This window comes from Athene cunicularia (genome assembly GCF_003259725.1).
Source record: "Athene cunicularia isolate RWA chromosome 7 unlocalized genomic scaffold, athCun1 chr7_part1, whole genome shotgun sequence".
Taxonomy (NCBI): Eukaryota; Metazoa; Chordata; class Aves; order Strigiformes; family Strigidae; genus Athene; species Athene cunicularia.
This window is the reverse complement of record NW_020799107.1, coordinates 21,923,732-21,941,817: the sequence shown is the minus strand read 5'-3', so window position 1 is coordinate 21,941,817 and position 18,086 is coordinate 21,923,732. Positions and strand designations below refer to the sequence as shown.

Sequence of the window (18,086 nt, the reverse complement as noted above, 5' to 3'; positions counted from 1 at the left end):
CCCCCACCCCCCCCCCAGTGTCCCTGCAGGTGTCACCCTGCCTTCTCCCCTGCAGATGGATGTCTCCCCGATTCACACAGGGCACTATGCAAAACTAAGGAAGGCAGTAGGAGCCAAGAGGACAAGGGTCCTCTAGCTAGTCCTGATCTGTCACTAGCTAGAATCCCTGGGAGGGCAAAACTTCTGCCTTCCTGATCTGGATATACAAAGTTCTCCCACCATTGCTGAAGACCTTTAGAGGCTGCAGTACCCAGCTGAGTGAATGCTGATGCAGGCTGAAATGGGCAGGTAAGAGTTGATATGCACTTACGGGATCTGTCAATGCTGAGCTGACAAGAATGAAAGAAGTGAAAGGAACTGAGTGGCTAAGTCTGCAGCAAAGGTCTGGGTAAGAGCTGAGCCTTGTAGGACACTGAGAGGTCTGTGAGGTGACCATGGTGGAGCAGAGTGAATTGTTCCACCTGGTATAGTAAGTGGCCAGACCTTTGGTTCTTCAGGCTTCTCTGCATTCCGCAGGTAGTGATGACTGCCCACTCCACACTGGCCCTGCCTGAGTGTCATTGCTGTGGGTTTGTATGCTGGCTGAATCTCTTCCAAGAAAGTTCTGGCTGAATTACTGGGCACAGGATCTCTGGCATTATTTGATCTTATTGAACAACTGCCAAACAGTGCATGGTTGTATGGATACTGTGGATCCAGCTCTGCCATAGGGCAGAGGGACTCCAGCTGTGGCTGCCATTGGTGGGTCCTGGTTCAGGAAAAAAAGCACTGTTCAGGGAGTAACTTCCACACAGGATAAGTTTAGCAAAACCAAGATTTGTTCCCATCAATAAGAAAAACCTGCACTGCTTGACCTGATATCACTCATGAGTCTGCAGTGTTCTTGCTTACAGACTGTTGTATCTCAGTCTGAAAGATGGCTCTGTTGGTAGGTAGCCATTCCTCCTGGAGAAGAACTGATCAGTCATTACTTTAAGAAGCAGTCCCAGAACTGGATTAATGTGGCTTCATGTTAATCTCTTCTCACCTCTGTTGCTGGCTCCCTATAGATCTGAGGACACACCAAAACCAGCCTCATCTACTCTGCACAGGGGTGACTCCCCTGTGGTCTCATCTTTGACTATGGATTTGACTCCTCTTGCTACTGCCACAACAGCATGCCATGGACCACAGCCTCCCACCTCCAGGAGTAACATGTCTGCGGGGATGGAGGCTGTAGTAGAAGGAGTGACGGGACAGAAGGCAGTTGGAAAAACACAGCCTGGCACAGAGCTGAGGACTTTTTCCAGCCTTTACTAGACAGTACAATTTATGCAGCTGGTGCAGGAGGTCCTACCAGCTGCCTACAAGGGAATCTCCTGCTGTGGTGTAGAGGCTGTGACAGTCAGGTGAATGCTTCTGCCTCTGCCCATGGATGCGAACTTAACCCAGGGACACTAAACACTTGATTCCAGCACAGGGTTTAGTGACAGGAAAGCATTGTTCTGATTATAACGTATCACCCTTGAAATCACAAGATGCAGTTCACAAGGTAAAAAGATTTCTTTTCCCCCTCAGAAAATGTTAACTATTTTGCCCTCGTTAAATGCTAAACACATTGATCCACTGGAGCAGAGAGCACCATATGGTTATTCATGACAAAATACATCTCCGGAGCCCTGTTGCAACAGTGGGAAACTGCATGGAGATGGATGTGGTGAGGGGCTGTGGAATTGAAAGGACACGTGTGAAAGGCCAGGTGCTGCTCTGACAGTTGGTGGAAGCCAAGCTCCTTCCCCACAAAAAGGGAGGGGGTTCAGAACCAGATCCAAAGCCTGTGGTTCTTTGCTCAGCAGCAGTGTGCTCGTTCTGCAGAGAGCTGCTGGGGCTGCACTGGAGTTCAGTAGGCGCATTGAGCCTGTGCAGAAATGCCCGCTGGTGAAAGCAGCACACATGCACGCACACCAGCTGGCCCACTCTGCTCTCTTATTGAATAATCAATGCAGCATTAGATAAAAATAGGTCCCATCTTTCAGGAACAGAGGGGTGGCATGTCTCGGCTTTGCCAAGCATCCACTGTTCCTGGATATCAGCCAAGAAGTCAGTCAGCAGCTCAGCTGTGCAGCATCGCTTCTGCTGCTGCTGGACCAGGTACAGGGCTTCCAGTGACTGCTCTCGAGGGACAGTCCCTACCCAGCTTGAGAGCCCCACAGTGCACCTTTCGGGGACTGTTCCTGTCTCTACACCCCCCTTTACAGCTGCTAATGATTCGCTCAGAGATTTTGTGAGCATGCACATTGTGGCTGAATGTATGCAAAGCAGGATTCACAGTGCAAAAAAACCCAAATCGACTCCCTGACTTTATCCCAGCTGCCTGCTCTGATGATAGGGCCTGGATCTGGATCCTCCAGTTAGCTCCTGGTAGCTCCAATTTGCAGGCAAACTGGGCAAGAAGTGCATGAATAGTGTGGCAAGCAGTGCATTAATCTGAAGGGCATGGAAGACTTCTACTCTCAGGGGTGTCTTCCAGGAATGTTGAAGCCATGCATGTTTGCTGTCTGGGTTAGTCTCAGGTTTCTCTTCCACAGACATCTGCTGAACTTCTCTGCCTTGTGCACTGCCTCTAGGCTGTCACTAAGCCAAGGCATGGGCTTGGTGCTTCCCCAAAACTGATTCCCTACTGCTGTAGCAATTCTTCCTGCTTTGTACCTTGGGGGGGACTGAATGAAAACATCTGTTTTCCTTTTGAGAATTGGATCAATACCGATGAAGACCAAGACCCTGAAGACACCTAAATCCTCAATTTGTCTTTATTTTGTTGGGACTTTGACTTCTAAATCCTTTGAATGCTGAGGGCCCAAGTGACCTGGCTAGAAAAAACCCTGAAGGCTACCTCAGCCTGGCATTTCCTCTAGGAAGGAAAGCTCATTTAAAAAGAAACCACATTAGTCTTGGCAGGAAGCTTGAATTGTGACTGTCTCAAGGAAGCTTCATTAATTACTGTTCCCATTGCACTATGAAAGATCAAATGCTGTGGATCAGTTTTAATTGGCTATTGATTTCTTATGTTATTACCTACGGTTGTGCTGAGATGCCATCAGACGTACTGGATGCTTTTGATTATTCTTGCTGGCAGCTGGGATTAAAAACAGCGGGCACACACTTCCTGATCTGTAATGGATTGCCATGGTGTGCCAACAAAAATCGTTGGCAGGATGAATGGTCCTGCTTTGCCTGTCTCTTGTGCTATTGAGCTGCAGTGCAGTTACTGTTGTGAAGGCAAATGCCCTCAGGGACTGGCTGCCAAGGAAAGCAAGGAAAAAACTTCAAAGAGCATGAGGATTTAGTGCTTTCAAAAGTGCACTGCTGTCAGCACCAAGGCAGGGTGAGTCAGAGAGCAAGGACTGAGTGGGCATGGACAAAGCAACAGTCCCCACCAGAGAGCGATCCAACAAGAGACAGATCAGATTGCTTTTGCATCACTGGGGATAAACCCCCCAGCATGCCAACTGCAGGGATACCCCTGTGTAAGCACAAGCAGGATGGCACACACAAACCGTAACAGTGACAGCCCTGTGCACACAGGCTGCTAATGGCCTTCCTGAGACAAGCTTCTCCCTCCGAGCTGGTCTGGTGATGCCTGAGCCTGGACTGACATGCTCTCATTAACTGGCAGTCTTCCTCCTTGTTTAACAGGAGATGGTTTCCTGTCCTCCTGACCCCAAATGACACCTTAATCTACAAACGGTGACTTTCCCTAATTGTACCTTAACAGAGAGAGAGGCAAACTTGCCCTTCCCCCTCCAAGGACTGTTATGTAATTAACAGGCAGGTATCTCTCAGGATTTACAGCCCAGCTCTGAACTGCTACTCTCCCTACTCGGTAACTCGGGCCTATGAAGCCTCACTCCATTTATCTCTGCATTTTGGTAACCACATTTCTGCTAATCCCTCTCTATACCACCTTTCTGGATTTAACTCTTATGGACCCATGCAGAGAGCAGTTCATCAAATGAACAGCTTCCATCTCACTTTTCAGTCACTTCCTGGTTGCTGATCTCAAATGTCTGTGTTGTAGATGGCTTCATAGCAGAGCGATACCTATGCTGGCACCATTACCAGTTTCTAGTTTAATCCAACTCTCGTATCTGTCCTACAGACATGACCAGAGATAGCACACATGAAAGAGAGAGATCAGAATCAAAGACACTGGGTCTGGCTAGATATCAAGAAGCATTTAGTCTGTTCCTCCTTCACAATCTGGGATCATCTCTCCACAACCTGTTCTTGACATATGTTTTCTAACAGGTTCTTTAAAAAAATCCAGTATTGGAGACTCCTACAAATCCCAAGCAATCCTTTCCAGTGCTTCCTGCCCTCCTGTTAGATGTCTGAGAGCAAGGGGGAGAACAATGTTGAAAAATCATCTTGCACATCTTGCCCAGATGGACATAGCTTCTGGCACTTGGGGCCATACCATCTGTCCTGCTGGTCATGAGGAGCAGACTCATTTTACATTGGTTGTGGTTTTGTTTCCATGGTAGGTGAAGGGGTAGCAAATGGTGTCTGTCCCCTACAACTGTTTTTGTGGAGCATGCTAGGATCTAGCAAAGTCCAAAGAAAACTAGTGTATTCCTGAATGTGAGTGGCTGAAGGTCAAACCCAAGACCCCTGGATTTTGATGCATGGATCAATAGTCTCTGAGTTAACAGTCATATTTTGAGAGCTCATCTTAGGGATGGTGTGACTATTTCAGATCAAGTACAGCTCAAGTGAATGTAACAACCAGATGATCTGCATTTAGGTGCTCACAGCTATATGTGCAAGTGAGCACTTGTGCCCTCACCTTTGAGTTGGAAAGACCAGTGCTGCCATGAGATTGCCCATGCAAATTGCCATAAATATCTCTCTCTTAGCAAACGGGTACCTAAATCCCTTAATGACTTGATAGAGAGGAGACCACATTAAACAGCTGGGCAGTTGCTGACTAGGTGCATATTCCACATCTGACAATAGTCAGGATCTCTGCAGATTTGGTGTCTTCTCCAGCTTTGAGACTCTACAGTGCCAGAGGAAGTGTCCTGCTGAGCACCTCCAGTGACACCGTGTATAAATTGGCCTTCTGGACAAATGTCACTGGCTACTCAAAGGACATGAGACATCCAAGGACAACTGAAATGGGAACTGGCAGGAACTACAGAGGAGATCTGCTTCAGCACATCTGTTCTTTAGTAAAGCCTTGTCTTTCAAACCTCTGCCCCTCTCCAGTAAAAGTAATACCTGGGGTCAAATTGGGGGAAGGAACAATTGGAATTCATACAATTAGTGTAGAACCTACAGTATAACATTCTGCTAGCTAAGGCTGCCCAGCCTGTTACCAAACAACGCACAGACAGTGTGTGTTACATTAGTTGGAAGAAACAGGTGTGGTAGTACTGACTGCACTTAATGTCCTGCTCTTTCACCATCACTGAGCATTTCTTAGTTCCTAAATCTCTCCTACCCACCCATAGGCTAGAAAGCAAAAGGGGAAAAGGGCTGGGCTGCGGAGGAGGAGACACCGAAATGCACAGACAGCACCCTGGTACTTCAAGAACTGTTGTCACTGCAATTATCCATGAGAGGTTTTATCCTGAACTTGCAGAAGTGGAACTAAAGCCCAGCGAAGAGTAACAAGAGGCTTCGGGCCATGTTGGCAGTCAGAAGCAGAACTCTGAATCTCTAGAGTCAGCTTCGTCCGGCTGTGATCAAAGACCCTGAACGAGGCTGCATGGTGTGGGAGAGGATAGAGAGGGAGTATAGCTGTTCCACAGCGAGGAACTCACTGGGAGTCTTCTAGGGAGCTGGCATTGCTGCATCCACCATAGTTGAGCAAAGCTATAATGAATGATGAATTAAGCCCAGTCGCAGAATTCCCTTTGATCAGCCCTTTCTGCTGGCCTGACCTGGTCTGGCCTCTCCATGGGACAGACCCGCCTTTTAGTTAGCACTAATGCAGTCCCCCAAAATCAGCAGGGCTGGAGAGAAGTCACTCAGAGGAGAGACCTGACTGCATGGACAGCCAGGGAGTCACAGCTCTCTCTGAAGACCTCATTTATCACTTGGTTCAACCTGGGCAAATAAAGAAGAGAAGAAGGAGGAGGAGAGTGAACACCAAATCTCAGCTAGCACTACTCAGAGCTCCTTTCCACTCCACTGCAGACCTGGGAGCAGCAGCAGCTGGGATTGCAAAGGGTATTGATGCACAATACAAGCAAGTTTTACACTGGAGCATGGCAGAGGCAGAGGACTGGCTGCATGCACATATGAGATTTTCTAGGGAAATGTATACAATGGCTCACTGCACACAGTACAAGTGGAGCCATCTCTGGGTAGTCTCTGAGGTGCTGGGCAAGAGAAGCCACATTCAGACATGTTAACTTACTGCATCTGTAATGCTTCCCACTTGCTTTTGAATTTGTGGGAAAGCCAGCATGCCTGGGCCACCAGGACTACCAGCTGTGCAGGGAGGATCGTGAGACAAGGGACTGCCCCAAGTCATGACTCTGAAATGTTCCTGGGAATGGGATGGCTACTTGCTCTTTGGCTGGGAAAAAGAAAAGCTTCCAGCTTAGGGCTTAGAGAAATAGAGGCCATACCCTTAAAAAAATTACTGAGAAAGAAACAAGAACTTCAAATCTGAATCTGTCTGCCCAGTTCCCCTTCAGTTCATGGCTGCCATGGTTTGTTCTCCACCATGTGGGAGGCATTAGGTCCTACTGAAAAATGAGCTAAACAGTTCCCCTCAGCGCTTGAAGCTTTACCAAAGCCAGTTAATCATACTACCGACATCCACCCAGGCTGGGGCTCTCCACTTCTGTCCTCTGCCAAAAGGTGACACAAATGCACACACATAGATATGATTTTTTTTCCACTCTCAATTCCACCAGCAAAAAGATGTCACCAGTGGCTATTCTGCCAACATGTGGGAGCTGCCCATCTCTATTTCACCCCCTTTGCCACCCTTTGTTCCTGGAGAGATGTGGTAGCTCCACCAGCAAGCATCTCATGAAGGAGCAGGATGATCTCTACAGGCCAAGCTTACATCTTGTTGAAAGCAGAGTGGTGGCAACAGTGGGAGGAACTGGCCTGGTTTTTGACAGGCCCAAGTCCTGTGCTTGGAAGGATGCTAAAGCCGAGAGCCATTTGAACCTGGATACCAGGGTGTGTAGCCCAGACCTCTGTCTCTGCTACTGAGTTTTACTTCTGTACCCCAATTTCACCAACTGCTTCTCTGTGATGTAGTCTGTCCTGCTCCTCCCGAGGGCTGAACTGGGGGCTGTGCTCCTTCCCTCTGGAGAGGCTCTACCCACACAAACACATATCCACCAAGTCAAGAGGACTGCCTTGTCCCACTGAGCTTCTGGGAGGTTCCTTCTGTCTTTATACCAATGATGGGAGGACCCAAAGATGAAGAGCTCTCTGGGACCCTCTTTGCTTCCTGTCAGGGTCACCTGAACTGATGTTATATGGTGGCATGTGCTTGGGTGAACACTGCTCAGGAGCATCTTTGGAGAGGCTGGTGTTCACTGGACTGTTCTGGTAACCACCGCTTTCTCAACAGCCTGGCTGGTGAGTGCCTCTGCCCATAGGTGTTGTCAGCTACATCCCCCCATCTTGCAGACCTGCACTGGGGCTACAGCTCAAGCTCTCAGGGAGACCCTGCTGTGTCCAGGCTGTCAGCATCTACTTTGCTGTCTGGGCTTGCTCAGTGTGAGGCAGTTACATCCTCAGAGCCCCTCTGTACCAGGCTGGGCCATGACCTGGGCTGGCTGGGACTTGCAGCTCCAGGGTGGGCCAAAGAAGGGGTAGCCACCCCTGCCCAGCAAAGAGACTGGGCTGGAGAGACAAGGAGTTGCATGTGGAGAGACCCTGCCATACCCAACCATGGGGCAGTCGCTAAATTATCTGTTCCAGAAAGGAAGGAGTTTCTCAAAAGCTTTACACACCCCAGCCTTACACTCCTCTTCTTGCTCTGAAGAGCGATTTGTGTCCCTCTGGGGTTGCTGCAGGTCCCTCTGCCAGCCCAGCCAAGGAGACACTCTAGGGCTGCCCAGATGAGCAGGGAGGACTCTAACAAAGGTGCTGTGCAATCAAAGAGGAGGAAAAGCCAGGGAGACTCAATCTGAGCCGAGCTGTACCGGTCAGCTCTCCATGCCATCTCCCACTCCTCTCCGCGGGTGAGCGGGTGGGCGACCTCGGCCATGCCATGACATACAATCACCCACCTATACAGACAATGTCCATGAAGCCGTACATTCCATAGCAGATCTGGAAGAGCAGGTCCTGGCGCTGCCATTTGGCTGAAGGACTGAAGGTCGACCAGATGAGCCATGAGATACTGGCGATGAGGAAGAGGGAACCCAGGATGGCCGCTGCTATCTGAACCTTCTCAATGACTGTCAGAGAGATGGCCTGCCACTGCAAGGGGAGGCAATGGGGAAGAGGAGAGGGGACAAGGGGGAAGGAGGAAGGAAAATGAGAAAAGATTAGTTACTTCGGGCACACTGCTGTTTTGCATCATTGTGGTAGTTTTGGAGATCTCAAAGAGCACCTATGAGCATAAATGCTTTTACCTGGTTCACATCTGAGGTGGAGGCATGGCAGTTGTTCAACAGTGCATGGCCCCAACTCCTAAAGAGGCAATGGGGAGGAATCCTGCATCTCACCAGGAAAGCACAGAGACTTGAGGGAGGCAGGATGAACTGGGGGCAAGACACCAAAAATAACATCCCCATGACAAACCAGGACATTCAGTTGCTCCCTCAAATAGAGGGCAGGCAGCATGCTCGACCAGGACATCCTATTACCATGAGAAGAATTGTCTCAGTGAGCCAAGCTTTCCTTTGGAGGCCTCCCATGAGCTGGCTCTGCGCCACTTTGTGAGAGCTGACAGGATCACAGCACTAGGTAGGATCTCACAGCAGCAGCGCGCATCCCACAAAACTTGTTACAAACAACACAAGTTGCTGTGGTCAGGACACCCTGCCTTTAGGTGATGACACGTTCAGGCTGTGTTCCAAGGTAAACGTCAATGCTTCTTCCTCAGAAGAAGAAAAAAATAGAAATAACTCCCCCAAATCCATTCACTATGTCAAATAGCTTTGTATAAGATACGGTATAAATATCCTAAACCTGGACTCCTCTCTGTCATCCATCATAAAACCTCCTCACTCAGATTTACACTGCTGAGAGAACTGCCCTGTAAAAACCAAGAGAGAAATAGCTTTCTTTAACAAGACTTGGGGACATGGTCCATAGCCCCTCCTGCAAATCAGACATCAAATGCATAAACAGGCTAGGGAGAGACAGTCTCTCCTGGCATCACAGTATATAGGCCACCTTTAGCTGTGAGATGAAATCTCAGTGGGACTGGCAGAAGGATAAATAAAGGCAGATGTCAACCTCTTACAAGTATAGAGGATTCACAGTAATTGAAAATGTTTAGTCTGGATTCAGCCCAAATACGGTGTCCTTGTGAAGTGGCATCTCTGGCGAGCCCTCAGCACCCTGCACATTTGTCAAACATACCCTGGGATGGCAGGGTCACCTGTCAAGCCTTGTCCCATTCCTTTGCAGGGCAAGAAGGGAGTGCAGTTGCTGGGTCCCGTTTTAATGCCCAGGCCAGCCAGGAGTTATCAGTGTTTTTTTGAGAGGTAGGGAGGACTTTGAGCCCTGGTCAAAGGGTAAGAAGAACAACAGGTGATTTGTGCTGGTTACAGGGCTGCATGGCATTGCTACCAGTCCAATGACCAAACCTCAGAACTGAATGCACTCCCCTGCAAAGGGCTGCCTTTGGAGAGGAACAGATGACAGCTTCAGCCTGATGCTGAGGTCTGTGGGTTGCAACTGGAAGGAGATTGCCTGGCTTGGCTCAGACACGAGCTGAAGTGTCTGCCTCTGCCAGCCTTTGCTCCTTGGCTTATATCCTGCAAGGGCAGACAGCCCTCAAATCATTATGTCAGGGATGTGCAGTATCAGTGAGGTCCGTGGTACCAGCTTATTTCATAGCTGGCCACAGAGTAGATGGCCATAAAGCTGCTGAGCAGAGAGAGAGCTTGTTCCTTGCTGAAGCAGGACTGGGCTCAGCTAACCCTAGTCCCCTTACTGGACTTAGCTAACCCCAGTCCCCTTCCTGCCATCCGCTCCAGCAGCAGGCCCAGCCAAAGGCAAACACCAAGCACTGGGGACACTCAGAGATCTCTTCAACAGCCCATTACCACTCTGCCACAGCCCGACCTGCCCAATGCCTCCACCAAATCCAGCCACACAAGTGGCCCCTTTGTGCCATGAAGAAGTTGAGGTAGTGAACAGCCCTGGTCTTAGAGCTGGAGGCTTGGTGGTGCCAGCTGCAATGGGTCAAGGCTAGATGAAGGGGTACTGGAGAGCACAGAGGATGCACAGCTGTGAAACTCCTCTCCTGACATATGACAGAGCAAAGGCCACCCAGCACCCATCACCCCCAAATTTGGGTTCTGAGGGTGGGATCAGCAGCTATGCTGTCCTCCCATCAGCTCTTCAGCTTTGTTCTCATCAGCACCATAAGCAGATGCAGGACAAATCTGCAATCGGTGCCATCAGCTCAGAGCTCGAGGACTAGAGGCACTGGCAGGGAGAGGGTTTGGGTACATGTGTGGGATTGCATTTCCAACCCTGAAGCAATCACGGGACCTCATCTCCCACTGATTCTGGCAAACACTGAGGGGACAGGAGAGCACGGAGCTCAGTGCACAGCCTGGTGCTGTGTGAGAAGGTTTTACTGCAGGTCCCTCATGCTGACCCGTGTGTGCCTGTGCCAGCCAAATCATTCTGCATCATTTCTCTCTCGAGAGGAGGTAATGGACTGGCTCCTCACCATCTGTCTGGCAAACTACAAGGCCAGTGGTGGCAACAGGTCCTTCCAAGGTAGCAGTTAAAGACAGAAAAAGAATAAGGAGCTGTTTTCTACAACTTGCAGCCACATACAAGCAGCACCACTGCTTTGCAGAGACAGGGAGGCTTAGGTGGCGTACTAAATGTACTGTCAGAGGGCATGGGGCTCGGAGCACAGAGAAGTTACACTTGAGTACAAACTTCAAGCCCTGCTCCCTTCGGTTGGCAACAGAGAAGCTGAAACACAGACAGGGATGCTCCCTGACGCTGCTCAGCTGGCAGCAGCTGCTGGGAAGTTCACTGCAGCGATAATGAAGAGGCTGGAGTCCGTCAGCTGTGCCAGGGGGTAGGAGCCTCTCCCCCAGCATGTGGCACTAAGTGACAGTGACACACACAGCAGCAGTCCTGACTCTGTTCAGGAGGTGGCACTGGGGTGTGATTACCCTCTGGCAAGGAGGTAAATGGGTCAGAGCTGAACACTGGGGAAAATAACCAGCTTGCAGAAGAATTTAATATTTTCCAGGAAAAAAAAAAAAAAGTAAGTAATGTGTTGTATTTCCTCTCTGGCAACCCTGAGAGCTGCAGTTTAGCATCCCACAGCTAGCCCGAGCCACCAATAACTGGAGACATTATTTTTCATCTTTTAATTTCATTTTGCTACATGTCTTAGGATATGAGGTTTGCACAAAGAGAAGGGGTGAGACAGGGGATAAAGCATGTTACCCAGTGAGAGCACAGACATAAGGATCTAAATGCTGTCCAGAGGTGGAATGTGCTGATGAATTTCAGCTGCAGGCGCTGGGCCTGATGTGTCCTTGCACTGGTGGCCTTGAGAGCCTGCCTCAATCACAGCACTGGGCCTTTCAGATTTCATAACAGCCCTTAGAAAATAACCCATTTTCCAAACCCCTCTCCACCATCATTATGGCCAGCAGACCAGTGATTTGGTAGGTGACCCTACTATCCTTGGGTCACTGCTAGAGCTGCAAAGAAAGGTCTCAGCAATGCTGCAGAGTGCCTTTACCAGAACATCTGAAACCCCCAAAGCTTTTTGTCTGAATGCTCAGCTGCAGACCCAGCCCCCTCCCTCCAAATCTCCAGCTCAAATGTTCAAGCTCTAGCAAGGTCACAGTGTCAAGCAATCCCACCTTGCAGGGAGAGACCTAAAACTGAGCCCTTCTTTCCTCAGCTGATAATGACTGTTGAGTCCCAGGTAGCTGCTGAGCTGTACTGAAGTGCACCTTTAACAACCGGCAGCTCACCCAGGTTGTCAATCAGGAATATGACCTTTAGGCAGGTAGAAAGCTCTATAGATGCTCTGCCAGCACTGAACAGGACAGAACTAAGGACTTGGTGGTACCAGAAAGCTTTAAAGGCTCTTGCAGGATAACAGGAGCAGCTTTGTGAACTCTGGGCTTACAATGGCTTCAGAGCATGCCTAAGCAGCTCTCTGCAGTGGCTTGCCACCTGTACTAGAAAAAGGGCTCTGTCCCTCCAGACCATTTTTCAGAACTGTCCTCATTCACTCAGGAGCTGTCTGTCCTCTGCTGCCAGCCCCCTTGATCGAGTGCTTTGGCACACCGTCCAGATATGCACGTGCAAGACACCACACACTCTTGGATTGATTCTCCCCAAGTTTCCCTGTTTTCCCCAAACTGCAAAGCTCTACGACCCAGATGCCTCACAAATGGTTTCTTAGGAGCCCAGGTCTGACATTTGTGATGACCTTAGCCAAGGTTCCAAGCAGGGACCAGTGCCTGACAGTCATGTCACTCTTGTTCACTTGGACTGTTTCATGACCTATGTGTTATACTTGGGACAAACCTGTTTCTCTGTTTGCTTCAGTGCTTCTGCTCAGAAGCTGGTGAGTGAAAACTCCCGCTGCTAATGTAACACAGATTAATAATGTCATTACTATGGTATTTAAGGCCTGATATGTATCTTCCTTTCTTTGGCACCATCAGTCTCCTAAGGTTCCCAAGCACCAGCACAAGCAGATCCAAGGCAGATATTTGCCTGCAGAAGATATCTATGTCTTACTGCAGCAGCTTGCAAAGAATACTTGCTAGCTGGAAAAGCCTTCCTACACTCCTCTGAGAGCTCCCCCATGCCTGCCTCAGGCAGTTCAGTTTATTTTTATTGCTGTATCTGACACGTCCCCTTAGTATGTATCATTAATATCCTGAGCTGTGCTATTCAGCAATTTAATTTTCGGGCCCAGGATCACAAGCAAGATGAGGTTTTTCCTAGAAGGTTGGAGTGGACCATTCCCAGTACTGCTTAGGTCTGGCTCTCCCCTTGCTGTTGTCCCAAGGCCCTGGCCATCTTCCTCAATTATCTTTTGGAGGATGGCTTTTCTTTTTATAAATTCACCAAAGAAAGTTACGCCACAGCTGTGATACTGTGAAACACTGCTGTACATTTGCAGATGCTGTGACTTATTCAGATACTAGAAAGGCAGCAGGGAGGAAGGAAAGTCCACTATGGCCATGTAACAGAAGAGTGCAGTGATGACACCCCCTCTCCTCCATGTGCCAGAGTATTTGGTAAAACTCAGGCTACAGTATCACTATCCTAGAGAGCCCCTGTTATAAGGCAGAGGCCATGAAATCTCTCTTGCTGTGGTTGCACCCACTGCTTGCAGGCTGCAGGCTGCAGCTGGAGCTCAGCAGGGACCAGCCAAAACTCAGCACAAGTGATTCAGCAAGTTGGGACAACCAGGAGACAGCAGTGAACTTGCCTCAAGCTTTTTAGATCAGGAGCTCAGGCTGAAGTTCAAACATCCTGGGACCTTGGCCACTTTTCTTGCAGATGCTGGTGTCCTGATGAAGAGACCATATAAACACTCATCGGCTCTTAACAGACCATCACTACAGGCACAGTAGAGCCAGAGGAGAACTGGGACCAGATTCCAAACCCAGCACTGGATAACTGAGGATCTTTGAAGCTGAAACAACCCACAAAGGAAGAGTCAAGGCTAACAACTGCAAGGCAGAGTTGAACTCCCCGAGACTGCAGGCAGTTGTACGGCTGGGATGGGTGGTTCAAACAGATTTTCTGTTTGCTAAAATCAGAGCATCAGAGTGGATGTGGCTCAGGAGCAGCTACAAAGGATCTGTATGATGAAATCCACTGTGGAGTCCCATCTGCAGATAGCTACTCCACTGTGTATCAGCACGAGGGTGCCTGCAGTACTATCATGTGCTTCTAAACCCCTGTGTCTTCAGGGCTTTTTTAAAATCATGAGCTTTGCACAAATATTGCAATGGAGAGGAGCATTTAAATCCTTCATGCCCATGGCTCCTGTCTCAGTGACTGGGAGACTGGAAAGCAGGAGGATGGATGGATGGATACGAAGTATGGATGGTCAGACAAAATTTCTGGATCTTCTGGTTGCTCACAGCTGATGAGATGCTTTTATTCATTTGCTGCCTGACTGCTGCTTGACAGGACACCTGCCATGCTGTTCAACAACTTTAATCTCCCAGTATCAGCAGGTTTGCAGTGTTGCTGCTTTAAGACTTTTGCTCTTAAATGCATTCAATCCAGGGATGGGGGGGTGGTTAATTCATAGAGATTCATTCTGCCAAAATACCAGACTAAAGGCCTCTCTCTGATATGAGACATCATAACAGCCTGGAGGCTGGAAGGAGTCTGTGTTAATTATGCATGAACCATGTTCCCCCGGCTGTAACTTCCCTGCCCACGCCACGAGTCTCCACACACATCTGGCCCACATCATGCTCCTAGGCACTCCAAAAAATGTGCAGCAGATGTCAAAACGGGCAGAAGAACATTCAGATCCTGGGGAACATGTGGGTGTTGGGTGTGCTGCTCTGCTCAGACCAATTGGACATGCTTCAGGGAGCCTAGGGCCTGCCAGCTGCCTGCCTTTGGCTTTCCAGCAGGCTGCCACATGAGAAGAGGTGGGGGATAGGTAGGCCATGGTGCTGGTTAAAATCTAGCCAGGCTCAGAGCATCACTCAAACAGTTTTCATTTGACAAGGAGGTGAGGTTTGTGTGGTCCTTGCCTGTATTATGGTGGGTCTGAAACAGACAACCTTGACTTCCTACAGCATTTTCTCTCCAAAACCTGTGCTTGAGAAATTCAGAGTTTTCTAGTAAGAATAAAGCTGGGCAGGCGTTCCAGCAGACCCTGAGAAGAAAGGCCATGGTCTATTGCTTTACTTAGAGGCATGCTTGTATGTCCATGTGGCCCTGTTATCCACATGTGGGGTGAAGGCTGAGCAGGAAGGACGTTCTTCTTGCCTGCACATGCTGTGGCATCTTGTTATGGCACAGAGTGCCAGGGCATCGCAGCCCCTGGGTCCTCTCTGCCTCCCTTTCCCAGCATCAGAGGATGGTGAGAGCCACTGAGGAACAAGGCATGTGTGGTGATGGGTTATGGGGGGCCTGAGCCCCCGTAGTCCTCGTGGAAAGTCCAGGTCTGGTACATCAGCCACTTCCCATGGGACTTCACATACTACTGCTAATGTAGCACCTGCTTCCCAGAAGTGCCTTTGTGCTGGCACCAGACAGGGTGCCTGGGCATGCAGCTGTAACTCCACACACACTGCATTTATTTCAGATTAAGCGGCTTTTCACTCCAGTTGCTTCTTCCCACCCTCCAAATCTCCCAGTGCTTCTGCGGGAAGTCTAAGCCAGCATCATGCAGCCTTCAAGCCCAGGGTCTGCATGCTCCTCTGGGACTCTCGCTCCTGGAGCTGAGCTCTCTAACTCAGTTGCTCCTGCCATGCAGTTTGTGTGTTCGTGGCAAAGGCCAGCAGATCAGGCCACTTTCTAACAGGGGAGCCAAGAAAAAGCAATGCTTTGCACAGGCTTTTGAAACGTGCATGGAAGGGGAGTTTGCTCGTGATTAGCTCCAATGAATTTTAGCCTAGTGAGGAGCTGGAGGAAAGTCACTGACCTGTTGTTCTAAGCTACCTGCAGGTGTAGAGCATTTGGAGGTCATTCATTAAAGGCAGTGCTGGCTACACACATGCTTGCAAATCTGCACCCACAAACCTCCAGTGCTGTTCAACATCGCACCCCAAATCTGAGACACAGGAAGCATTAGGGCACTCATGGACCAGCTTTCCAGAAATAAACAAATGCTGCTTTGTCCACATCTCCCCTCCTGTGTTTCAATCTGCTCTGAGTTAATAATGCGTGTGGGGCTTGGGATGAAACTGATCTCTCCAGCCCATGGCACACGGAAAATTGAATCAGAAGCTGTAGGAACTTGCAGAGAGCAGGCAGTCTTTTTCCTTCCCCCCAGCAAAATTACCCCATGATGCCCCACTAATTTCACTACTTCATTTAAGTCTGGAGTCCTAAAGGGCTGCCTGTTTCCTCACTGTGGTTAGTGACCTCAGGCCTGGAAAAAAACACAGAGACTGCAATTTGGAGGAGAGAGCAGGAGTTTTCATTTCCCCCCACCCCTGTACAACTGGGCACCATCACTAGCAAAGTCCTTGACTCCTGTTAGAGAGCAGAGCGACCAGAGCCAAAGCCCTCCACCAGGTGCTGGACAGACCAACACCCTTATGGACGGACATTGCTCTGGTCTCTAAACCACAGCACGCTGCTGTAATGTCTCTCCAGTCCAGATGATGCTAATTAAGCGGTAGTGCCTGGATGTAACGTGCTTCCTTATGTCTGAGGTAGTAATGGTGCTCAGCAAAGGCATGAAGCAATTAATCCATCCTCAGGTGTTGCCCCCACAATAAATCAATAGCTATTAAGGATAATTTATCCCATTTTTAACAGTCACAGTTTTCCCCATTCTGAATCTTGATTTTATATTACCAGCCTGCAGTGGGGCTTATTAAACCACGGTGCTTTTGAACTCGGAAGAGAAAGAAGGTGGGTCTTCTAATGCCTTTCACAGTCACTTACATCAAGACGTGCATTACCTGTTGTGTGCACATCTGCAAATGTTCACCGAGAATCAGGCTTGGAGAGACCAGAGCATCAGAGCCAACACCATGTGTGCAATGCTAGGATGTATTTAGTCTTGGGGAGCAGTAAGGTGAAAAGGGTGGCAAGATCAGAGAGATCTGTAAGAACCCTCCATTTGCCTCCTCCATCCCTCATGCCAACTCAGAGGAGGCTCAGCAGGAGGAGACAGGGGTTAATGGCACAACACATGGAGTCTGAAGTTACTGCTCTGCTGCAGACTGTGTGCTCTGTTGTAGCAAGTCCCATAACTGCTCCGTCCTCCTCTGCCCCTGGGGACAGTGGCATACCTGTGGTTTCGTATGAACACACTTGAAAGACTGTGAGGTGTTACAGCACTATCGTGGTCACACTGGCATTTCAACAGGAGGCAAGTGAATGTCGGAATTGTCAAAGGACAGAAAGAGCAGACTCCCAAGGGATGCCCCCAGTACCACTGAGCAGAACATGGGGCCTCTTCGAACCAGCCCCCAAAAACTCTTTCTAAGCATCTCAGACATACAGGTTACTCTGCACATGGAAGGAAAACCCAGGCAGTTAAAATCCACTTGATCCCAGAAACAAAAATAGAAATTAAAATAAATAGACTTTGAAATGTCTCTAGTACCTTTACCTGCAGAGGGTTCTTTGTGCTTATGGCAATGACATGATACTTGTAGTAACACAGCTCACAGCTCCAGCATCCTCTCTCGCTAATCCATTTGATCAGACATGGCTGGTGCGTGCACTTCACCGATCCATCGCATCGACACGGGCTCAGCAACTCCCCCTGAAAAAGAGAAACATCAGTGAGGCTCCCTTCCTCTCACAGGCACGGCACAGCATGGCATGGCAGAAGCTCCATCATCCACCTATTTGCTCTTTGTTCCTTTTTATCTGGTTTGGCTTAGGTAATCATGCTGCCTCCACCTGGTTTCCCTCTAATAATTCTTGGCTGATGTGAACAGGGATGTAACAGTCTCAAATACTTGGGTCCTACATTTTTTTGTGGAAAGAGACAGATGGGTGGATAAGAGAGCCCTAATACCACCACTGAAGAAAAAATTACATGAACACAACTCTTACTAGACACCAGAGGACCCACACTAGACCACAGCCATCGGACACAGCTCTGCTGGCAACCAGATGCAACTGTTTCATTGCTTAGGTTTCTGTCTCTCTGATACCTATTTTAGAAAGCAAGGTTGGTGGTGGGGATAGCTACTAGACAGGCTCTGCTGCAGACTGGTGTCCCACTC

The 18,086-nt window shown here is 49.1% G+C and overlaps 1 protein-coding gene across 1 annotated transcript in view; it reads right to left on the bottom strand.

The window, feature by feature from the left end:
- MARCH4 (membrane associated ring-CH-type finger 4) overlaps positions 1–18,086 on the bottom strand; it is a 95,265-nt gene that overhangs the window by 18,493 nt on the left and 58,686 nt on the right. The window contains exons 3-4 of the mRNA XM_026852486.1: positions 17,462–17,617; positions 8,247–8,439 (exon numbers count right to left, since the gene is read on the bottom strand). Of these exons, the coding sequence (XP_026708287.1) occupies positions 8,247–8,439; positions 17,462–17,617 (349 nt within the window). The remainder of the gene's footprint in view (positions 1–8,246; positions 8,440–17,461; positions 17,618–18,086) is intronic.